Raw genomic sequence first — 25,513 nt, forward strand, 5'->3', positions numbered from 1 at the left:
CAGTTTTCGCAAGCTTAGCAGAAGTGCAGTCGCCAGGTACCTTTTGAGCATCAGGTCGTGGTCCTTTCCTTGGGCTGCACGGCGGCGAGGAGCGGCGATTCAGAAATCTGGGCTACCAACTACCTCAGCAGGTTCCTTAAGCTGTTGTAGCCCTGTTTTATGAACAGGAGGTCAGCCAACTTGCTGTTGGAGTCCCACTCATGCTTTGGATGGGCTTACGAGTCAACTTCTCCATGAGCAGGACACAGCAGGCACAGTCCTTCTCCCTTTGCTAGCTGCCATGTTCAGCAGGTGCAGTCTGCGTTGGTGCAGCCTCTCTTTGGTACAGTTGGACAGTCCTTCTTTGGTCCTCTTCTCCAGCGCAACGAGATCTGAGTTCCTGGTACCAGGGGTGCCAATTGTTGCACAGAAAATTCCCTTTGGGTAGGTTGTGTTCACTATCCACTGGGCTGCCAAGTTCCTTCCCGCCTGATGACAACTTCCTGTGTAGTGTGGCATCTAGCTATCCTAGAAATCTCTATTCAGCCCATTCTAAAGATGGCAGTTCCCCTCTCTTGGTGTGTAGAGCTCTCCAGCCCAACCCTAGGGGTGACTTACATATAATAAAAAGAGAGGATTTGGCCTTGCTATAGGTTTAAATGGCAAATTCGAGTTAGCAGTTTGGAAACTGACCTTCCAGTCTGCAGTGGCCGACTGGGAGCCACGTTTTACCATTGTCACAGCCAGGGTGACACAACCATTGCAGCAGGGCCTGGGGTGACTCTCTAACTTACAGGCATTGTTCACCCTCGGTATTGTATACTAGGGGCTTACAAGTAAGTTAGCTTATGCCAATAGGGTTTAATCCAATAAAACATACAACTTTAAGGTCAGGGCACTGGCACGGAGGTCTGGTTAGCAGGCCACAGTGCACTCTCAGTCGAAAAACTAGCAGCATCAGTCCAAAACTTTGGGGGTGACCATACAAAAAGGCATTTTCTTACAACAACCAATTGTCCTTTTGGGCTTGAAAGTGAATCCGTCACAACCTTTACCGAAGTTTCACAATGTTAGTCTTCAGGCAAGAACAATTAAAACAAATAGGGTCTGAGGGCAAATATTTAAAGACCTACACAGATTCCTAAGCCCCCTTTCTAAATACTTCAAAAACCAAGAAAGGAATCCGAGGTCTAATATACAACCCTTGATCTGAAATTCAAGAGAGTTCACTGCTAACTATTTTTATGCCAATAGTGAGGTAGTACAGGTAAACATGTAGTACAGCGATACAACAGTTTAAAGAAACAGGAGGTGAAGCAAAAAAAGCTTGATCTAAGGATAATCAGCATCCCATCATTACACTCTTAAAGTGCCCAGTGTCATCATCTGGGTTACCAAACAACTCTTCTCAAAGCCCTCATAATGTAACGAGGCTAAATGAATGAGTTGTATCCTCTTCTCAAGAAAACATCCAGAAAAAGAGGAAGAAAGCGGAAGTATGTAAAGAGTGCAAAGAAAATAAACAAATATTTTTGTATTTTACCAGTGCTCTTAAAACCGAATATACAATTGATTTGCACTAGATATAAGTGAATCCTGAACTGTGCCCCATCAATCGTATTTCTATCTAAAATAGTGAAAAAAAGAGAAAGGAAGGCAGGTAACCAACGTTTGCTGCCCACTGATTGGTCGACATGTTTCAGCCTTCCGGAGAAACTCTCCTTGGCTTTCTTCAGGACCTCATGAACAAAGTCCCTAGTATGGACTTTGGAAAAGAAACTGGGTTACTACTATACCCTTGAATATGTTATCCAATTCCTCTATGTGATTGATGATGTTAGTTGACATCTACAAAACAAGAAAAACAAAACAGTAAATTAAAAGAAGAAGTAATCACATGAGACATTTGGCTTCAGGACGTCTGTAACCTCATTCTTCTGAAGAGCGCTTAAAAAAGAAAGAATCATGCTTACCGAACAATAACTGAGGAAAAAGCCCCACCTCACTCGGCACCAGCTTAAGTCAAGGAAGAGGCCCCGCTCTGTAAATAAACGTGAGCCAATAAATAAACCGGTCTCTGACCCTAGAGAACGGTACAATTGTCAAAACAATTTGTTTTTGAGGAAAAAGTTTGTAAACGCTTGACGATGTCTCACACTCTTAGTAGTGACCGGGACATGTCAGCCGAGTTATCAATGGCGTATCTTAAAACAACATGGCTAAATTAGGCATAAAGACGAATGCAAATCACCTCTTCCAAAATGACGGATTAATCTGCCAAAAAATCTATTCAAGGCAGAGACTATCCATCATTAGATACCTTGAAAACTGAATAGCTCGTGTTACAGCGCTCAAGGTGCATCATTGTTTAAAGCGAGACTTCGCAAAATCCGAATTAGGGCATGCGAGGCTGCGAGCTTAAAAATAGATATACATGCAAGGATTTAACTCGTAAGCCGTACCTGTCCGTCGGTACCTCCGGCTGGGACTCCTACTGGGATGGAGGTACCTGACGTGACAGGATCGGCTACTTTTATATCGAGTCGCTGAAAAACACAGCTGTCTACAATCAGTGAGGCCTGTTTATTTATTGGCTCACGTTTATTTACAGAGCGGGGCCTCTTCCTTGACTTAAGCTGGTGCCGAGTGAGGTGGGGCTTTTTCCTCAGTTATTGTTCGGTAAGCATGATTCTTTCTTTTTTAAGCGCTCTTCAGAAGAATGAGGTTACAGACGTCCTGAAGCCAAATGTCTCATGTGATTACTTCTTCTTTTAATTTACTGTTTTGTTTTTCTTGTTTTGTAGATGTCAACTAACATCATCAATCACATAGAGGAATTGGATAACATATTCAAGGGTATAGTAGTAACCCAGTTTCTTTTCCAAAGTCCATACTAGGGACTTTGTTCATGAGGTCCTGAAGAAAGCCAAGGAGAGTTTCTCCGGAAGGCTGAAACATGTCGACCAATCAGTGGGCAGCAAACGTTGGTTACCTGCCTTCCTTTCTCTTTTTTTCACTATTTTAGATAGAAATACGATTGATGGGGCACAGTTCAGGATTCACTTATATCTAGTGCAAATCAATTGTATATTCTGTTTTAAGAGCACTGGTAAAATACAAAAATATTTGTTTATTTTCTTTGCACTCTTTACATACTTCCGCTTTCTTCCTCTTTTTCTGGATGTTTTCTTGAGAAGAGGATACAACTCATTCATTTAGCCTCGTTACATTATGAGGGCTTTGAGAAGAGTTGTTTGGTAACCCAGATGATGACACTGGGCACTTTAAGAGTGTAATGATGGGATGCTGATTATCCTTAGATCAAGCTTTTTTTGCTTCACCTCCTGTTTCTTTCAACTGTTGTATCGCTGTATTACATGTTTACCTGTACTACCTCACTATTGGCATAAAAATAGTTAGCAGTGAACTCTCTTGAATTTCAGATCAAGGGTTGTATATTAGACCTCGGATTCCTTTCTTGGTTTTTGAAGTCTTCAGGCAAGACCAGTTTTACCCTAGGCAGATTTAGATAGGACATTAACTTTTCCTAGACAGGTCCCTTTGTCAGACTCTGAGCATCATGAGGAATGAGATGACTGTGATGACAAATACCAATTCTAAGAGGAGGAAAATCTCCTATTAGACCTCCAAGGCGCCAGTGGTTTAGACACTTCTCCGAATACTGGTCTGCACTCTCCTCCTGGGCCTTCCACAGAAAAGTCCGCTTCATTTGCTGTTGTCATGAGATGGTCTGCCAAATTTTTAGACCTTCAACTGCCACATATGAAAGTAGAAACCAATGTCCTGCAGCCTGGACAGACTACCACTGATTTACTCCTGGCCTTTAATGAAGCCCTCACCAACACTCATAGGCACTTGGGCTAAACCTCGCTCTTGCCCACAAGTCAATAGGCAGGTCCCTAGACAAAACAAACCTTCCTCCTCCAGCATCCTACTCACAAAAGCCTTAAAGTCCAGGATTCCAACAGCAGACTGAACCCAAACTCATTCCTTACTAATGCGCATGGAAGCTTTTGTAAAGAAAATGCTTTTGTCTACCAGTCTTGCCCTCTAGTCTGTTAAAGTAAGTTGTCTGGGATGCTATTCGCATGTGCTGTTGGACATGGTGACGGAGATCTTGCCCACAGTCCAAGAGGAATTGATGGACAAGACGCAGCAAAATAAATCATTTGCTGTGGTCTGGATATTACCGACTGTTTGGGTAGAGCAGTCAGTACTTCTGTGTCACGCGTGAATGAGATACACAGGCTTTTCCAGTGACGTCCAGGCGTCTCTGGTGGACATGCCGTTTGATATTTTTCGTCCCTTTTTGGACAAAGCAGACTCTGGCCTGGGGAGCTTCAAAGAAGGCAAAGCCGCATCCCTCTCCCTTTGCTTTTCAGCGCCTGTGCAGCAGTATCCCCAATAGTTACACCCTTTTCAGTGCTTCGGACAGGACCCTCCTCCACAATAGAAGCCCCCCCCCCCCCCCCTCCCCACCTACACCACGGTGACTTCCTGGGGACCACTTCTCATCAAGAGATTTCTTGAATCTAAAATAGGAATTATATGCAACTCCCAGTATTTCCCGGTGCCGGAGTAAGTATGGAGGAATTTGCCCTCTGAACTTATTTCTGAAAAGCACAAGTTCAAGATGCTCACCGTAGCCAAAGCTCTATCTGCCCTGGGTCCTGATAATTGGATGGTAGAGTTGTACATTCACATCCTCATTCTGCTGTCCCACAGACGTTACCTCTGGTTCAAAGTGGGCCGTAAGCATTTCCAGGTTTCTGTGCTCCATTTTGGCTTCACCATGGGTGTTCACGATTGTGATGGTGGTTGTCGCTGCACATCTTCATAGTTTGGGAATACCAGTCTTCCTAAATCTCGACAACTGGCTTCTGAAGGCGGGTTTGCCTATGTCAATAAGACCTCCTCCAGATGACGGCTATTTTCTCACATTTTGGGGGGTCTCGATCAATGCGCCATAGTCACTCCTGACTTCATTGCAGAGGCTCCCATTCGTCTGAGCCCTTCTGGATATGGTGCAGTTTTGAGCCTTCCCTCCTCCTCTATGCGTCCAAGACATTCGGGCTGTGATCCAGATGTTTCAGCCTTTGGCCTGAGTCTCAGTGAAAGTGGAACTAAGACTTCTTGGCCCTCTGCTTGTGGGCTCAGCACTAAGTGAACCTGTCCAATTCCATTCAGATGCCTAAGGAGACTGTAAAAGGTCTTCAGTGGTGGCTGCTAGACCACAGTTAGAGGATTGGTAGACCCTTCTCCCTGCTCCACCCAGAGCAGACAATCGTGATAGATGCATCATTTCTACATTGGGGAGGCCATCTGGGAGAGATGGAGATCAGAGGACTCTGTTCCCTGGTGGAAACCCTGTCTCCACATCAGCTTGTTGGTGTTGCAGGCGTTTTACTCGGACTAAAAGCCATTCTTTCATCCACCAAGGGGGAGACTAATGCAGGTCCTTAGGGACAACACCACTGCCATGTGGTACTGCAACAAGCAGGGTGGAATGGGGTCATGGGTCCTGTGCCTGGAGGCCCTGCCCCTCTGGAATGGACTTGGACTTTCTTTGGCTGTACACCACGTTGTGAGATCATTCAACACCAGGGTCATTGAACTCGGCCTCAATTGACCAACGGATCACTAATGGCAATTATTCTCAGAGGTGGTGCAGAGCGTCTCCCAAAACAGGGGAAACCCTATTGGCACTTTATTTTTGCCAATATAGAGAGTTCCCAAGGCAGTTCTTTCTGGGAGACACTGTCCTCCCAGAGTGGAGTTCCGGACTCCTGTATACCTTCCTGTCTTTACCTCTTGTGTCTAACATTCTGAGGAAGATCAGGAATGGCTGAGCCCAAATCGTAGTAGCTCGAGATTAGGACAGGAGAATGTGGTTCCTAGACCTCCTGGCCATGAGCATCTGTCTGATCCATCTGGAGATTCTGCAGGATCTTCTTTTACTGCGACAGGGCAGGGTCCTGCATCTCGCCTTACCCACACACCATGCGTGGAGATTGAACTGCAAAAGTTGGCTGCTTTTCACCTCCCTCTCGAGGTGGTGGATGCCATCTTGGGAGTGAGGCGTCCATCTTCTAAAACCACATATGCTGGATGCTGGGAGAGGTCAGTCGCTTGGTGTGCCTCTTGGCAATTACAACCCCTACAAGTTCAGTTTTCCAATGTGATGTTTATGCTCTCTCTAGCCCAGCAAGAACTTGCCATGGGTACTTCTAAATATTGTCAGCTCTTTCACCTTTCTACGATTACCTGATCAACCATCATAGTATAAATCACCTGTTCTGACTGTTTGAAAGAATTGACCCACATATTTTAACCTAAGCCATTTGTGATGCCACAGTGGGGTATTAATTTGGTCCGCACTTTATTGATGTGCCTCCATTTAAAATGATGCATATCTTTCCTCTACATCTCTTTACTCTGAAAGCAATTTTCCTCATAGCGAGAACATCAGCTCGTTGCATGAGTGAGTAAGTTATACGCACGGTCAGTCCAGCAACCGCATCTCACCTATTTACTGGACAAACTGGTGCTTCGGACTAAGGTGTCTTTTCAGGTCAGGCAATAAACCACCCTTCAGGCATTCTTTGCCTCACCTCATCCTTCGAAAGAGGAAAAGAGACTCCATTGATTTGATTCCAAAAGAGCCTTGAGTTTTTATGTAAATAGCCCCAAGGACCATCAGTTGGATGATCAGCTCTTTGTGGGGTTTGTGAGAGCCAAGAAGGGTAAGATCTGTTTCAAAGTAAATCCTTTGCTGCAAAACCCACTATGCGCTGGTCAATAAGCAGCTCCCAGAAAGCTTGAGGGCTTATTCCAGCTGCTACCACTGCATTGGCTTGCAGAGTGCTTATTCCAAGATAGAGACCTGCACACTGTTTACGCTAATCAATTAATGGATCGTTGTCAGACTTCTCACAGTCAGGCAAGAAACTGATATCAGCATACAGAGATGGCAGTTAAATGTTGCTCCGGTGCCACTTCCAAGGTGAAACGTAGTCGTGTAGAGCCTAGCGATGCCCCCTACCCGCTTGCAATGCAGTTGCTGAGGAACATTTTCCCAATCCAGTCGGAGGAATATTCAGAAGGTGAGGAACCTGCAATTAGATATAATATCCCCCAGAAAAAAGCATTATCAAAGGTAAGTTACTTGTTCCTCTGGGAGCTGCAAACAGAAGAAAATTGATGTTCATTTCATGCACCTTTTTGTATTCCTACTTCACAGCCTCTTTCTGCTTTTCTCTCATGTTGAGGGAGAATGTGAGAGCAGTGCTGCTGGCTTCCTCTCCCATAAAAGTCTGCTGAGAGTGGTTGGTGGCTAGCTGACACACGCAGGCATAATGACTTTTATGTTGAACTAATGTGTCATCATGAATTCTTTCCCACTCAGTGGTTTTCCATGTCATGTGCAACTGAAGAAATTCCTGCTGTGTGTATGATAAAATGTGTTCATAAAAGAATCTCCAATAGCCATGCCACTACCTCTGTTAACACATGACATCATAGTTCAAAATATAAAGTTGCTGCAGTTCCTCAAGTCGTTACTAGAGGTCGCTCTCAGGTCAGGTACAAGTACTTGACATGTCAATCACAAAGCTGAGGGGGTGTGGCCTCAATCTAGACATTTGCATATACACTCTTGTTGTTCTGATGCCTTGTGCGAATTTGTTTGAAGGATAAATAAAACACCACAGCGGGTTGATAGGGTCAACATTGCAAAATATTATAAATGTCTGGAGTGTTATGGAAATTGTTGATAATACCCTACTAAACTAAGAAACTAGCAGACTTTGTGAAGTTCAAGTGTCTAAAAAGCTCTATTCTAATGGAGACGTTTTTTAGGTATACGTATACACTTTTGGGGGCAAAATGCAGTTACTCAAAGTGAAGGTGTCCAGTGGCTCAAGTGGGCTAGTTCATTGACCAATATTTTGGGCTATGGTTGCTTGTGATTACTTTGTTCGGTCAGCTTCCCTCAAGTGCCTCACAACTCCTAACCTCTTCTCTTTTCTGGATATTTTAGTACCTGAAAAAATGCCATGCCGTGTGGGTGGTAGCACAAATTGTCCGGGCCGTCGATAACAAAACTGCTAAAGATTTGCTGAATAAGAACCTGCGACGGCAGCTGTATATGGATGGGCAGTATGAAGGCTTGGCATTTATATGCACCAAAACAGATATCTTCACCAAGGTCGAGTTAAAAAGGTGAGTATGCCTATGATCCATAATTCTTCTCTCTTAAATTACTTGTTTATTTGCTATCTTCAAATCAATTTAAAGTGATCATTGGTTGCTGCATGTGTGGATTTGTAGGGTCTGTAGCCTAACATGTCCTTCAGTGTTTTGCAGTAGGTCACCAGGATGATCTGGCTTTACTTGATTAGGATGAAAATATAAGGGCAAAAACTTTATGGGTGAAAACAAATGACGAGGAAAGGGATGCGTCCTCAAAATGTCTTCTTTATAGTGATATAAAGATATTGGTACTAGTTAAGTCTGGCTCTGGTGAAAGTAGTGACAGAACTGGCCTTTTGTTAACATCTGGTACCTGTTCACAGAGTCCAAGCATTTTACCCGTCAGGTGGTAGGCTGGTGTGAGAAAGTGGCTCTGTATATACTGTTCCTTAATAGGTACAGGGTGTACAGAGTCCACAGTCCCCAAGGGTTTGGCAGAGGCTAAAGTTAGATATAACCTTACTCTCTAAAGTGGTAGCTTGGTTGAGCAGTAAGGCAACATCAGAGGACAGTGAAAAGCATTTGTTGTACACACTCAGTCAGCAAATAGTCTCACACACTCAAGAACTGAACTCTAGGCCAATGATTTATATATACAAATATATGCTTGTTTTATTTTAGAACCAACAATAGGTATTAAAATATACTTTCTCAGAATGAGATGCTTTATATAAATGCTTTTGCAATATGCAATTGACTTTTGTAAACAGTTACAAGTGGTTGCAATAGGCAACACTATTTTAAACTCAATAATGCATTGAATTCAATGGAAGAACAGATTACTTTTAGGATTACTTTTGGAATTCCAGGACTGGATCCTAGATTCAGTCCTGGGTCAGTACTTAGAATCAAGTGATGAAAGTCGACTTAATTGCTGTGGTGATTTTTAAACCATATTTAGCTATTTTAAAAGTTCACATTTGGAAAATATTTCAGAGACAACAGTCAATGATTCCCTATGGAAGAAAATTCAAGTTGCAGGTACAGTATGTTCTCGTTACTTTTGTAATCCAGTACTGGGTACCTAGACTCAGTACTGGGACCTTTATCCAAAACAGGTAAGTAATTACGTTTTCAGATATTATACGATTTTTAAGGAATATTTAAAGATTGCAGAAATTGACACTTAGAAGAAATTTCACAGAAAAACAGTCAATGGTTTCTTATGGAAGAAAATTGGGTTACTGGTAAGTACAGTTGTAGGTATTTTTCAGAGTCAGTGCGGGGCACCAAGATCCAGCACTGGGAGCTCACCTAAGAGCAGGTGAGTATTTTCGTTTTCGTTACTCGGCTGATTTTTGGTGAATATTTTAAGATTTGAAAAGTCCACACTTAGAAGAAATTTCAGGAAAAAGCCAGTCAATGTTACCCTATGAAGAAAATAGAGTTATCGGTTTAAAGATAAGTACTCGACTGGCAGAGTTGAGATTCGGGGCATAGACTCAGGGGTCTCCCAGGGTCACGTAGGTACAGTTAGTTCACCCTCAGCTGCACTAGGGCGGCTGGGTGCAGAGAGAGTTGGGCCCAATGTTATCCTATGAGGGATAGGGGGGCCTTGGTTGGTGGCTGCTGACTAGCAAGTCACGCGGCTGTGGGAGCTGGGCTCCTGGTCACTTACTCAGGGCAAGTGGGGAAGTAGATAGGTGTAGAGGTTGCACTGCCAGGGCCACTCGGGCGGCTGGGTGCAGGGTGCTTTTGGGCCTTCGGGCGCTCAATTGATTTCAATGGGAAATCTCCGGTTTAGAAAAAGACTGCAAGCTCGGGGACGAGGATTCTTCAGGTGCCACCACCACTTCGAGAGGTAAGTTGGGTAGTTTGAGGATAGGTAGGTACCCCGGGAGTGGGCACAGGGGGCCGCTGGGCGCCGCGTGCAGGGGTGCCTTTTGATGTCGGGAAATCTTACCCTCTGTTGATCGCGGTAGGGGGGGCACCTTGTTCTGAGCCTGCAGGCTTCTTCAGGAGGGTCGAGGGAGGTCCTTGGGAGCCGGACTCGGGGTCACAGTCGCCGTGGTGTCGTCCTCGTGGTCTTTGTTCACTCCGGCAGCGGCCAGGCTTGGCTGGTGCAGAGTGCGCTGGGTTCGCGGTTCCGGGCTGATGCCAGGGATTAGAAGTACGTTTTTGAGTAGAGCCTCTACTCATGGGAGTCCCAGGGGCTCAGAGTTGAAGGGTAGCCAGGTCCTCCGGGGTTTGTGAGGTTGCTGGCCACAAGAGATGCCGGGTTGGAGCAGGTTCGAGGGTCGACAGGCCTGTAGGGCTGGGGCCAAGACAGTTGGTGTCTTCCTCTTCTCAGCAGCTGCAGGGCAGGTCTTCTTTCTTCTTGCTCTTCTTTGTATTTCGGAATCTGGGGAAGGAGGGTTCAGGGTGCCCCTAAACACTAGATTTAGGGGCGTTACAGGTAGGTGAAGGGCAGGGACCTATGGGCCCCTGTCCTGGGGTGGGTACACCCCCTATCCTGCACCTCTCCTGTGGGAGGGGGGCAGTAGCCTAATCCTGATTGGGTAGGGCTTCCCATCTTCAAGATGGCGAGAGCCCGGGATGTTCTTCACCTCGCCTCCCCCACCTGAGGGGTGGGGTTGGCAGGCTGGCACATCCCCTGTCCTTATTTGGGGTTTCCGGCAAAGCTTCCCGCCAGAGTGGGGGTTGCAGTGGCCTGGGGAAGCTCACAGAGGCGGCATGCCTTTGAAGCTTCCCCCTGCCCATCCTGGGGGAGGGGATTTAGCACCTCGCCCAGGATGTGCATTGTTGCAGGCCCAGGAGAGCAGGGGCTCTCCTACCCAGGGGTCCAGCAACATGTCTGCAGTGTGGCAATCTAGGCAGCCTCAGAACAGACGTGGATTGTAGGTTAGGTTTTTAGGGGGCATCTCTAAGATGCCCTCTGGGGTACTTGGTACATTAAATCCCACACTGGCATCAGTTATTGGTTTAATGTGCTGAGAAGTTTGATACCAAACTTCTCAGTCTTCAGTGCTGCCTTTATGGTGTTTGACTAGCTCTCAGCACCATGTACTCTTAAAGGGTAGCACCGCACTTACAGGGCCCAGGAATGGACCTGGGTACTTTAGTGGCACAGGGCTCCTGCTCCTGTGCCCACACCATTGGCATAGGGCACCCAGCTAGGGGGGTGGCTGATGTATGCCATGGCAGTGTAGGTGATGGGCATGGCACACAGGGATGTGTGCCATGTCGACTTTGTTTTGTCTTGCACCCTGACACCCAGCTTGCAAGGGCAGTGTGTGTGTGTAAGGGTACAGGGCCTCTAAGAGTGGCACAATGAGTGCTGCAACCCTTAGAGGCCTTCCCTGGTCACAAGGCCCTGGGTACCTAGGGTACCATTTACCAGGGGCTGACACGTGGCCAGGGTTTGCCAATTTGTGTTTTGTGTTTTTAGGGAAGGAACATAGGCCCTGGGCCCCTGATTGGCATGAGTCCAGGGCACACTCAGTCAAAGTACATTCAGCAATTCAGCAAAACGTGTGGGCATATTTACCCAACTCCAGTGGTACAGGTACCAGCAGATTTTTATTTAATCATCTGAATTACATGATACAGGATGTTTACGTTACATTCCTCCCACTGGGGACATTTTATGTCCGAGGATCTCTTAATGCACCTGCAGTGGCTCCTCAAGCTTCATAGCAATAGTCTGTGCCTCTGATATCATAGTTCAGTAGCCTCCTCAGATACACTTATCAAACCTTTGCACCCGTGGCTGCTGAAGAACTCTGAAAGAACGACCAAATAGGATATGGCCAGTGAGTTCTAAAAATAACACTTAACTGTATATAACTTTAGGCACCAAGATCATCAATCAGGTAAGTACTTTTTAAAATAGCAGGTTTGAAGAAGACAGGTTTTTGATACTTTACATTGTATTTGGAGCTGTTTGCGGAAATTTTAACCCAGTAAGAAAATATATGCTGCATACGATCACTTAACAGCTTATGGGACCCTTCCCTAGGACTTAAGGTGAGTATAGGTCAAGGTCCAAGACTGCACCAACAGGACACATATGGAGGCATTGGGGCGTCTGGTTGCAGAGGTGTGTTTTTCTGCATAGTGTGATTTTGATACTTTAAATCGTAATTTAAGCACTTCGCTCTAATATTAACTTGTGGAGGAAAAACATGTATGCCTTTCGGGCACTTAGCAGCAACTTTTGGGACCACACTTCTGGACTTAAGGTGAGTATATGTCAGGTCCAGAGCAGCACCAACAGGTCACTTCGGGCGGCACTGGGGGGCCGGATGCAGCGGTACCTTACAGCATTGGCTGTCCCATTCAAGTCTGTAGACCACTGTCTGTCGGAAAAGAGCCTGCAGGCTCAGACTGGGGGACCAGTCGGGCTGAACCAACAAGGGTGCTCAATTCTTGCGATGGTCGGAGACTTGGGGACATCTTTGGTCATCTTCTCCCTGGGGCGACTGGTGTAGAGGTGTCTTTAAGCATCGAAGTTTTGTCGCTGGGAGCATTCGAGGTAGAGGGTGCCTGCAAACAGAGGCTGTAGGTGGTGTTGGGAAATCCACAGTGGGAAAGTCCATGATGAGCTTTGTCTCTGGAGGGCCGGGGAACCATGCTGGCACCGTTGGTCCACGTCAGCTCGGGCTAGGAAGCTCTGGTGGAGTGGTCCTTTATGGCGTCTGGTTTTTGTGGTTCTTGAGTCTGTCTTCTTTGGGATGCCTCCACAGGAGTCCCTGGTTCTGGTGCTTTGGAGGCACAGCAGCTGCAAGACATTTCCACTTTTGGTGCACTTCGACAGAAACTGCAGACATGGCGGCAGGGCTGGCGCTGGATCAGTTGCCTCTTCCACAGTCTGTACTTTTGCGCTACTTCAGGGTCCTCCTTCTTTGAAGGTTGGCAGGAATCGGATTCTTTGGTGCCATGCTCTCCCCTAAATACTGAATTTAGGGGTGATAGGGGAGTGTAGTGTAGTAGCCAATGGGCTACGTACACTTGGGATCACTATGCCCGCTATATGACCACATCCTGTGGGATGTGGGCATAGCCCTGACCCAGAATTCCTAAGTTTGCCATCACCAAGATGGCTAACTTTCAAAAGTCGCCTCCACTTTGGGGTGGCACTAGCCTGAGGGTGCACACGCCTATCTGTCTAGCTAATTTTTCCACCTGTCCAGAAGCCAAATGGCTCTGTATAATGGGGGTCAGCTTCTCCTGTGACAGAAACCAGATTTGCATTCCAAAGGCGGTGGGTGCTTCGAAGATCCCCCTGCCTTGGAATTTTAATCTGCAGGTCATCCTGTGTAGGGGGTGAAACTACCGCTTGCCCGAGCAGGCTTGGTTTCTCGTCTCCTGAGAGCAAAGGCCCTCACCTTTGGGGGTTATAAACTCACCTCTGGTGGCAGGCTGGTGAAAATCAGTCAGTCAGCACACCAGTAGCTGGTAGGTTTTCAGGGGGTACCTCTAAGGTGCCCTCTCGGTGCAGGTATTAATATATCCCGTCACTGGCATCAGTGTGGGTTTATTAATATGAGCTGTTTGATACCAAACATCCCTATTTTCAGTGAAGCGATCATGGGCCTGGGGGGAACTCTCTTTCACAAGTGTGCAGCACGTTTTATAATGGCTTCCCTGACCTCTTGCACTGGCAGCAATGGAACTGACCAGCACAGGGGCATATCTGCTCATGCAGCTATGTCCTCACATGTAATATAAGGCACCCTGCCATAGGGGTGGAAGGTCTGCTGTAGGGGTGACTTACAAATATCACATGCAGTGTTCGATGTCATGGCACACAAGGATGTGTCATGTTGTGTTTTCACTTTTGAGTATGCACCAAAACGCGCAGCCTTCAATGCAGTCTTGCATAAGTTTGGTGAGGGGTCCCTTAGGGTGGCACAATTCAGTCTGCAGCCCTTAGGGACTCACTCTAATACCTCAGGCACTAGGTACCAGGGGTATAATTTACTATGGACTTACAGACGGTACTAAAGGTATTGCCAATGGGGGGGTACAATTGCACAGTTTTTAGAAACAAACACTGGCACTAGGAACCTGGTGTTAGCAGGAACTCAGTGCACTTCAGTCAAAATTGCATTAGATTACAGGCAAAACGTGGGGGGGGGGGCTACTGCAACAAGAACCCAGTTTCCTACAGTCCTAGATCCCATTCAACTGCTTTTTAACTTCAAATGCAGCTGTGTGTGCATACTAGAACTGTAACACCTTGTGCATAACATTCATATACAGATACTATGTTAGAATATGTACAGTCTAAGAATCCTTTGTGTTACACAGGGAGCCTTTACGAGATAATACAACTCCTATCTTTAGAGTTTAATTAAATAGTCAGAAAAATAGTCTGAAGTTGGTTTTCATAAACAAGGCGATTTTAAGAATCTGTGTAGCATCATTGTTTCACATTTGTCTTTAGAAGGACACCGCGAACCACAAGGAAAGTTATGGTGGATAATCAAAGATGGCCACCGTCTCCCCAGTATACACAAGGGTTTGTGAAATTCCATGAATTTAAGTTCTCTACTAGTATACTGCAGTGCAGCACGTCCTTCACCTGCTGGCACGCTGATGACTGTCTTTTTTTTGCTGAAAGGAACCTAGCATGTTTGGATTTGGAGTACTGCCTTCATACGCAAGGACCATGTCAAGAGGCCAGCAGCAACTCCATCCCTGCTTCCTGACCATTGGTACCGCACATCTTCACCTAATCCATGGCACATATACCCACTTCCCTTTGCTGGCAGGGATAAAGCATGTGCCGTTAGCTGAATGACTTGACTGCTTACAGCACTAGCATACAAACAAATCAGCAAAGTGGTCGGGACAGCACTTCAACTGTTTTAGATCTTACCCTGCACCGGAAGAAAGCCGTATTAATTCTTAGAACATTAAAACTACTTCCAGGATCTCCACATAAGAAATACAGTTTATCAAAAACAATTTCAACCCAGCATAACACCCTTTTAAAGTTTCTCAACAAGCTTAGAATGTACACAGTGCAGGAGGAAGTAGACTCTTGGTGGATACAAGTCTCAGGCTAGAGGGATGACAGTGCACAGACGAAGCTGGCATTAACACAAGTGCTAAAGTGGTGGAACGATATATGCACATATTCAGAAGACACAAAAACAAGTCCAGTATCCTCAATATTTCTTACCAGATGCTTCTAAGGAAAAATGAGTGCCCACCTTCAGGAGGTGTTCACCAGCGCCCACTAAACTCCGCAAGAAACCAAGCACCATGCTAGGTTGTTACAGCTCAGTGCAAACCCTTGAGCCTAGAAGGCTTTTTTATCATTAAGCAGGAACTCTATTCTCCAAGATTTAAATTTCCACTTGGAGAACCTGAAAAGGCTTGACTGGGTGGCCCTCAGTTAAGACCTAACAGGAGCGATCCTTTTTTCCGTCTCTCACCACCCAACCTCTCAGGGTCTCTGTCAAGTCATATCACAACTGATGCACCTAGCAGGACACATACTGAACCCTATTGTCAACAATCTCTATAGAGTCCCAATTGTTCCTTTTTGCCTACTACTTTCTTCAAAGGAGGACACCTCAAGGAGCCACACCACTTTTTATTTTCCGTGCTTGGTTTACGTTAATGTATTCTAACTTCAACACTGCCCGTAAAGACGTTTCTTTGCCCTCCAGTTCTGATGTATTCTTGGTAGCTGTACATTTTAGTGGATTGATCTCTAATGCCCTTCATTCATTCCGTTGTTATAAGTAAAACCTATCTCTCACTGCCAAACATTTGTGTAGAGAATTAGAATGCAAATGGAGAATCTCCTACGCTCTTGTTAATAAAACGACTACTAGATCTGCCATTAGAAACTATCAGCATCTCATTTGTTCAACTCATTCTTACTTTACCTATAATATGGACGGTGCTGGAAACTTGTTCCAAGAAATATTTGCTATAGTCAATAGTTTCATGCAGCCGGAAGCCAGTAACAACACAATAAAACTCTCCCAGGAGTTATGCTGCACTCTCTTCTCATTCTTTACAGAAAAGGTGGCCAGACCTCAAAAAGGCTTTGATGCAGAACTTCTGCTATCATCTTCGATTTTCTTAGCTCCCAAACGATATATTCCCAGCAGCATTCTGTCAACTACCTGAAAATGATATCCTTGCAGCTCTTACTACTATCAAATTAGATTCGCTTTTTGACCCTTGTCAAGCTGGGTATTGACTTTATAGGTCCAGCTCCTATGACCCTCTGCAACAGTTCCTTACACTCTGCACCAGCGCCTGCGGGCTTGAAACCAGCTCTGATTTTACCACTTCATATATTTTTTAAAACAGTTGGAAGACTCACTGGATTTAGCCAGCTATCAGCCAGTATTTTTTACCCCATAGCTTCCTAACTTACAGATCAAGAAGTTAACAAACAGTTCTCCAGCTGTCTTTAAACCAGCTTGGTCCTTGATTTCTCACAGTCAAGCTTCCAATCCATTTCATTGTACTGAAGCTCCACTATAATAATCCCTGACCTGGGTGGATTGGCCACTGATCATACTTGACCTCTTGGCGATATTTGACCTTCTATCACTTTCTACTCTTCTTTCCTGTTTGTTCAGCATTGTCTCACCCAGAACTCAAGGGGCATCCTTCCTCCTTTTTGAGCCTCTGCAGTACCTGCTTCCCATCACCTCCCCAATTGGCAGTAAGTAACATCAGACCGTTGGGTACTACAGATAGTCAAAAGGGGCTACTCCTTCCCCTTTGTGACACACCCCAACTCTTCCCCCCCCCCCCACATGCCACCCACTTGCGATCAGCTAATGGAGGATCATCTCTCCTTGCTCGTCAAGAAGTGCCGGCTCTTTTGGCCAAGGGAGCCATAGAGAGGGTGCCTACATCAGGAGTTGGTTGTGGTTGCTATTCCAGCTACTCTTTAGTGCCAAAGAAGGACGGAGGACTTTGTCCTATCCTAGATCTGTGCCTTCTCAATCTCTTCTAGAAGAAATAAAACATTTCTCACTTAGCTCCAGTTTTGCCTGCCTTTGATTAGAGAGAGTGTATGCTAGATTTGGTCTTGTAGGATGCTAATATCCACATACCCCCCATGCCAGCCCACAGACACTATTTTTTTTCCACAATGGGCCACAAGTACTTTGCTGTGCTACCTTTCGGCCTTTCCAGTGCCTCTCGGGTGTTCTCCTAGGTGATGGCAGGGGTGCATCTTATTTGCGGGAGTCTGGTATTTAAGTCGTTCCCAACCTCGATGGCTAGTTGTTAATGACTGTCTTGACCCATGCAGTCATCACCCTCCTTCAGACTATGGCAAACCACCTGCACACGCTGGGGTTCACGATCAACCTGCCAAAATGACATCTGACTTCCCCACCCCCCCAACCCCCCCCCCCACCCCACCTCCCTCAGATGCTCCCTTTCATCGAGGCTGTTCTAGACACAGTAAGGTTTCTGACATATCCTCCAGAGCGGCGAGTCCAGAATACCATTGTTTCAGCCTCTAGCTTTGATTTCGGTGACACTGACTCTGAGGCTCCTTGGCCTCATGCAGCTTGCTGATGACTCATTCCCACTGGCATATGTGAGCTCTGCAGTGGGACCTGCAAGTCCAATGGGCGAAGTATCACAGGAATCTCTCTAACATGGTCCAGATCTTGGTGGGAGTTGCAAAAGACCTGCAATGGTGGCTAACGAACTGCGATTGGGTAAGTGGCAGGCCTCTCTCCCTTCCCCATCCAGAGTTGACTGTAGTGACAGATGCATCACTTCTGGGATTGTGTGGCTATTTGGGAGAGGTGGAGATCTGAGGATTTTGGTGTCCGACGGAATCCGAGCTTCACATAAACCTGTTGGAGCATCGGGTGATTCACTTTGCATTAAAAGCCTTTCTTCCTTCGATCAAAACCACAGAGTAAAGGGCCCTCTGTAAGAAGTTGGTTCCGGCATATGCTGGTCACTATTTAAAGTGGCCACCTTGCACCAGTCCAATTCGACTCTTATGGTAGATAGGTTTAAGACAACCTTTTAAAGGAAGCTATCCTAGTGGTAGCTGTGGAGAGCAGCCTTCAGGCTAAGTCTCTGAGGAATGTAAAGCAGCTTATTTTACCTTATAATCTCTTGAATTACGAAATGAAAGGAAACCACACAGGTATATATATAAAATATACATGTATTTATTTCTAGACACACTCTACTAATCTCTTTATGAGATTAGAATTCAGGAACATATACACAAATCAATGTTTCACAACAAATTAAGCACTTATATGGCTGGGGCCCTAGGGGCGTACCAGACCATATACTAAAAAAAAGAGGTATAAGAATGTCGACTTGCAAGGGGACAAGGCCTAGGGCCTTTAGAATCTCTGGGGCCTCACTAATCCACCCAAGGCAGGTAAGTAAAGGACCCACGGGAGACGCGTGCAGTCTGAGAAAACAGCCGTGTGTTCCCTATTCATTTCAATGGAGCAAGTCGCGGCTGGATTTTTAAAGTTGCAGGGTACTTCGGGAGAGTCTACAAGCAAGCTACTTACAGGGTAAGTACTTCGAGGGCCGACACATACAGGAGCACCGGAGTGCACGAGTTACCTCACCCAGGGAAGCCTGGTGCATAGGTGTCTTTTGGTGTCGGGTCGCGGCGTCGTTTTCAATGGAAGCCGAAGAAGATTTGCTGCTTGTGAAGACTGGAGAAGTGTCCGGTGGAATCCAAGGCTGGATTCAGAAGTAAGAAGACCTGAAAGCAGAAGGGACAGTGTTCACAGCCACTTGCCAGTGACTCGGGCCCAGGAAGATGGATGCCCACAGTCGTCTGGTGATTTCAGGTGATCACGGGTGTCTTGACTCTTCAGCCACGAGGTCCAGGAGGCATCGACGACGACCAGGAGCTGAATTCGGAGTGTCCTATGAAGTCTGCAGCTTACTGAGGTGTCGGCAACCGATTGGAGCCAACAAGCCTTGGCAACAGCAAGTCTCGAGGAATGTGAAGAAAGTCAGCGGTGCAGACCAGCAAGGTCTGAGGGACTCACCCAGCGAGGGTGAGTAAGGGCAGGCCTGGAGCAACAAGGGGAGCCCTTTGGTTCGATGAGAAAGTCTTCAGGGGACCCACAAGCCAACGGGCAAGGGATCGCAAAGACACCTCGTGAGGATTCACTTTACAGGAGCCCACGGTCACTCGGGACGAGGTAGGCCACTGATCTTCGGTCGAAATCCTGCTGGAGGCTTGGACCACACGAGGTCCAATGCACAAGTTCGTAGAACGTCGTGAAGGGGTTGCACTCGACAATAGTGCACGGTACCCGGGTATTGCTGTTCCTCGTCACTCAGGGGTCCACTCGCCTCAGCTTTGCTGGGGACTCACAATGGCCGTCGAAGTCAGGAAATCCACTTCCGGTGCTGCAGGGACTTCGGACTCTGGCGGTAGCGGGAAAGTTTGCGACCGTTGATTCAAAGTTTTGGTGCCTACCAAGCAGGGGAGTCACTCCTTGACTCCAAGGGAGATTCTTCAGTCTTCTAAAGGTAGTGGAACGTCGAAGGTCCAGGATTCTTCTTGTAGAGCGTTGTCCAGGGATATCTAGTTTGCAATGGCTAGGGTTCCCAATCTTATACTAAAGGAAAGGGAGGGACTAGCTCTATGACCACTCCTCTGGGAGGGTCAGGGGAGTGGGTGGTTACACCCACTTCCCTTTGTCCAGTTTCGTGCCAGAGCAGGGGCAGGTAGCCCCTGAACCGGTTTGAGCTGGCATATGCACAGAGGAGCCTACTGCTCCCCCAGTGCAAGACTTCAAAGCACTCTAGGAGTGCACCCACCCAGCCCCAATACACTAAATCCTGCCTGGAAGGTGGTGACACCTCCCTGTGACAGGATGCCTATTGTTGCGCCTCCTCCACTGCGAGTTTCAGTCAGCAGCAGGAGGGCAGCCCCGTGTCTGTGCTGGTGGCATCCATTTTGTGATGCCAGGCTCTTTCAGATTTCTACCGTGTTGCCAAGTAGGTACATGTCTATCCCTCTAGAAGGGTGGGATCATGCTCCCACACCAGTTACTGGTGTGGGGGTATGATTCCAAGGCGTTTGACACCAAACACGACCTGTTTTGATGCAGCCATCCCAAAGTTAGCATTTTCCGCTAGGTTATAATGCACTCAAGAGTATATGGTTTAACCGCATCCACAAACAGCCACAGAGAATAGACTGCCAGCAGCAGAGGGGCCCTGCTCATGCAGAGGCACCCCCTCACATGTAAACCAAGCACCCTGCCCTCAGGATTGATCGGGCCTGCCTTAGGGGTGACTGATAGGTTTAAATGTGTTCGAGGCATGTGGGCTGCTGAATTCATATCTGTGCATAGATCGCCGCCTAGTGTTGGGTCCGGATGTTTGCATGTTGTTGTCCTGGAAGAGTCTTCGAAGTATCCTGGGATAGGTGACTCCTCCCCTGGACTACAGTGCGCATGGGCATCCTCTCCATCCTCAGATTGTTTTTCGCCATTGTGGCAGTGATGGAGTAGATACAGAAAGTGATGACCATGCTTACAATATTTCTGCAGCTGTTACAGGCGCCGGGGAGGAGGGAGGGCGATATGAATGTCAGCAGCCCTACATGCCAAGAACAGATGCATACTGGTAAGTAGCATATTCAGTTCGAGGCATGTGGGCTGCTGAATTCATATCTGTGCATAGAATATATAGCAGTACCTCCTATTAGCGGCGGCTACCAGTGCCAGCTGCAGCGGTCTGAAAAAGAGTTCTGAGAACAGCCTGTCCTACAGCTGCCTGCTGTTTTGATTGCACATCTACACAATAGTGTTTGGTAAATGTGTGTGTAGTGGACCAGGTGGCTGCTCTACAGATACCATGCAAAGGGATGTTTCCTAGGAAAGCCATGGAGGCCCCTAACTTACGTGTTGAGTGGGCTCGTGGGGGAATCGTTAATGTGCGTTTAGCCTTTTGATAGCAAATTTGAATACATTTAACGATCCATCTGGCTATACCTGCTTTGGAGATAGCGTTACCTTTGTGGTGTGGGGCAAAGGCAACGAAAAGTTGTTTTGTCTTCCTAAAGATCTTAGTCCTGTCGATATAATACATGAGGGCTCTCTTCACATCTAGTGTATGGAGTGCTCTTTCTGCGACAGTTTGTGGGTTTTGAAAGAAAACAGGCAGTTCAATAGTTTGATTCATGTGGAACTGCGATATCACCTTGGGCATGAATTTGGGGTTGGTACGTAGTACGACCCTGTTGGCGTGAACTTGTATAAATGGCTCTTGAACTTGACACTAGGCGGCGATCTATGCACAGATATGAATGTCAGCAGCCCTACATGCCAAGAACAGATGCATACTGGTAAGTAGCATATTCAATGTGTAATGTGAGATATAGGGAACCTATATCTCAGTGAGGAGTGCTAACACAACCTCACCCAGGCTGCAGTAGCAGGCCTGTGGTGTCAGATTTAGTCTGCTGCCCAGGGGTGGCATTATACATGCTTCAGCCCCTGGTAGGCCTGTGAAGTACCTATGCCCTTGGTACCTAAGGTACCATGTACTAGGGGCGCATAAGGTACCACAGTATCCAATCACTAGTGCATCTAATATGCACTCCAAGTTGTTTATAGAGAACAGCTAGACTGGGGCCCTGATTAGCAGGGACCCAGCCAGACTATAGCCAGAAACCAGTGTATACATCACAAAAAAAGTGGGGGAAACATAAGTGCAGATCCTACTCTCCTACACCCTCCAGGATAGAATAAAGCCAACGCACACAACAGTAAAGAACTCTTCGTCAACGTTAAGGAGTTTGCCAGGCCCAACGGCAAGACCACGGACGTCCCACCCTCCTAAGACCTCTGCGACAAACTCTGCGCCTTCTTCCACCACAAGATCAGGCAGATCTACGACTGCTTCAACACCCAAAACCCTCCCACCAACCCAGACACCACCACACCCAACCACGGCGCACCTCACCGGATCCTGCTCAATTGGACCCCGCTCACCCCAGACGACACTCTCAAGACCATGAAGAGCATCCACTCCAGACCACCCTCAGACCCATGCCCGCACCACATCTTTCATAGAGCAGCCATTGCCACCGAGCTCCGTCGCACATTCAACTGCTCCATCGAGACCACCACCTTCCCCGACGACTGGAACCATGCCGAGATCATCCCTCTGCTAAAGAAACCTTCCGCTGACCCGACAGACCTCAATAACTTTAGACCATCTCCCTGCTAAGGTAATAGAGAAGGCCATTAACACCCATTGCTCAGAGTTTATCAAAGCAAACCACGTCCTGTACATCTCCCAATCCGGCTTCAGAAGTAACCACAGCACCGAGACTGTACTTCTCGCCGCCACAGGCGAGATCCTCTCCCTCCTTGACCGGGGTGAAACCGCAGCCCTCATACTTCTGAAACTCTCGACTGCCTTTGTCACTGCTCCTACCACACCCTAGTCATGAGACTACACAATGCAGGGATCTGCGACAAAGCCCTGGACTGGATCCACTCCTTCCTCACCGGTCGAACACAGCAAGTCAGACCACCTCCATTTGTCTGAGAACCCACAGAAATCAGATGACGAGTTCCCCAGGGCTCCTCCCTGAGCCCCACCCTCTTCAACGTCTACAGGGCCCTCTCGCGGCCATCGTCTGGAACTACAGACTCAACATAGTCTCCTACAGCAGACGACACCCAACTGATCCTCTCCCTCACCAACAAACCCACAACCACCAGAAACAACTTCCACAGTGGGGGGAAGGCCGTCACCACCTGGATGAAAACCAGTTGCCTCAAACTCAACTCAGAAAAGACCGAAGTCCTCATCCTGGGATCCACCCCCGCAGCTTTGGATTACTGCTGGTGGTCTTCCGCATTGGGAACCCCCACAACCCCCACGGACCACTCACGAAACCTCAACTTCATACTGGACTCCTCACTTACAATTAACCGCCAGATCAACAATCTCCTCATCATGTATCCACATGCTTCGCCTGCTTCAAAAGACATTCAGATGGATCCCCATCGAATCCAGAAAAACGGTCACCCACGCACTAATCAGCAGCAGACGAGACTAAAGCAAAGCACTCTACGCCAGTGTCACCCCGAAACTCCTCCGGAAACTAGTGAACGTCCAAAATGCCGTAGCCATACTGGTCCTCGCCATTCCCCGCCGCAGTCATATTACCGAACACCTCAGAGAACTACACTGGCTCCCAGTCCACAAAAGATTCTCCTTCAAGCTACTTATGCACTCCTACAAAGCCCTCCATGACGCAGGACTAGCATACAGTACCCACCAGACGCCTCCATTCCACCCACCTGGCCCTTGCCACCGTCCCTCGTATCCACAATACTTGTACCGGAGGAAGATCCTTCTGCCACCCCGCTGCCAAGACCTGGAACATCATGCCTCTCCACCTCAGACAATCCCCGTTGCCGACTCAATTCAGGATGGTTCTCAAGACCTGGCTCTTCTACTGTGGTAAATAAAATCTTCTTTACCGGACTGAATTTCATACTGGATCTTTAATAAAAATAGCTCAGAATAATAAGAGGCAGAATCCGTGGTATAAGAGGTTTCTGAATGGGCTTTATTCCAAAAATGGCCGACTCGAGTCGCGGCCTTCAGGTTCCGTCACCAAGAAGGTTCAGGAAGTGAAGTACAATACTTTATTGACAGACATGCATTTTTATAATAAATACATTACAATGAAACGAATGTAGAAGGCGTAACATTTGATAAGAAAAGTGACATAACAGGTACGTAATCGAAACTAGGCGTAATAAGGAATAAAAGAAACATGATTGGTTAGGATTATCAGACATAGGTGGATCTATAAGATAATACTTGGCATAGATGCGCGCGCAGCAGCATGACGTGTAATTGACGTGCAACTAGGGGGTGAAGGGGACTTGACATTAACTCTACATATGGAGACGAAAAGTCTGAGGGGTCAAGTCAACCTAATCCCAAATCATATCTAACATCCTATGTTTGAAGAACTATGTTATCCACAAGGAAGGACTTTCGGACAGAATCTAGTCTATATTGATTGTGTGCGTGCACAAACGCCTAAGTGTCTATATGAGATGCGAGAGGCAGAAAACTTTCCATGGCAGCAGGGCTATGAATCACTTGCAGGAGGACGGAAAGGCTGAGTCCTTTGCTTGTGAGCTAAAGGAAATGTTTACCTAAATCACTAGACAGGAATGCATCGGCTGAGAGCAAAATAGATAATTCGAAGGTGAAATACAGCTTCTTGGCAGGCAGGCGAAGGCTGGCCGAGGCAGGCACCGTTAGCTGCACAGGGAGTAGGACAAAGTTCATGGATACAGATGCGAGCTCAAGCTGAAGCTGTCAGAGACAGAGAGCAGGGAAAGGCTTTGAGGACAGAATCGGGCCTACTTGCCTGAACTGTAAAAATGGAGTAACTTAGCCATATAAAGTCGGTGGCCTTTCATGCTTAGGAATCGAATATCCAGCCCATTGATGGCGGATCTGACAGAGAACATGTCGACGGTAGACACACATATGTTTGCGTCTTAGAAACTGGAACTGGAGGGAACATACATGTACTTGTAACATGCATATAGAACCGTTGGGGTCCAAGATAGGGGACATAACTGATCAGGAAAATCCACATTTCCACATTCCCTCCTTGTCCCCTACTTGCCCTTCAAGAGATATCAATCTTCATCATTCCATCGATTTGCTCATGGAGCATCATTTCTTCTTCCTTCTTCTTCCGGCATTTTGAACGAGAACTGTGATATGGAATGCATGATGTGGCACACAGACCACAAATCGCTGGTCCACATTGCAGGCATAAACAACAACTGAAAAGCATAAGAAGGCCAATACCTAGGAAGGATAGAACTCTCCATCCCCAGGCTGATATCACACTCCAAAACCACCCGGACCACGTCCAAGTGCCTGGATTCTCGTGTATCTGGCTTACAATCTTATGAAGGCGTGTTATAGCTTTATATACAGATGGCGAATTTTCTGGTATGAATATGCAGCAGCTGGATCCGATGACCCTGCAAGCTCCGCCCCTATCGGCCAGGATGACGTCAAGGACAAGACGATTATGGAGAACAACAATTCTCATCACTGATTGTTCTTCTGTCAGATTGCCTAGGGCGGCTATAGTCTCGTTTACTACAGCTTCAAGGGTCTTGGTGAGTCTGCGTATCAGCTTACTATTTGATATTGTACCTATATAGGGAAAGATACCTTTATTGAAATCTACATACTTGTCCCATGCCGTCTCAGTATAATCGACAACTGGGAGATCTCTTCGCTCTCTATTGTGTACTAA

The 25,513-nt window shown here is 46.9% G+C and overlaps 1 protein-coding gene across 6 annotated transcripts in view; it reads left to right on the plus strand.

Annotated features, from left to right (window-relative positions):
- Positions 1–25,513, plus strand: part of NUGGC (nuclear GTPase, germinal center associated) — a 1,337,967-nt gene that overhangs the window by 637,185 nt on the left and 675,269 nt on the right. For all 6 annotated transcript variants that reach the window (XR_014961415.1, XM_085604518.1, XM_085604516.1 and 3 more), the window contains one exon: positions 8,039–8,220. Coding sequence is in view for 5 of the 6 variants with exons in the window: in XM_085604518.1 (XP_085460644.1) it covers positions 8,039–8,220 (182 nt within the window). In the remaining variant the exon portion in view is untranslated. The remainder of the gene's footprint in view (positions 1–8,038; positions 8,221–25,513) is intronic.

This window comes from Triturus cristatus, chromosome 5_1 (assembly GCF_964204655.1).
Source record: "Triturus cristatus chromosome 5_1, aTriCri1.1, whole genome shotgun sequence".
Taxonomy (NCBI): Eukaryota; Metazoa; Chordata; class Amphibia; order Caudata; family Salamandridae; genus Triturus; species Triturus cristatus.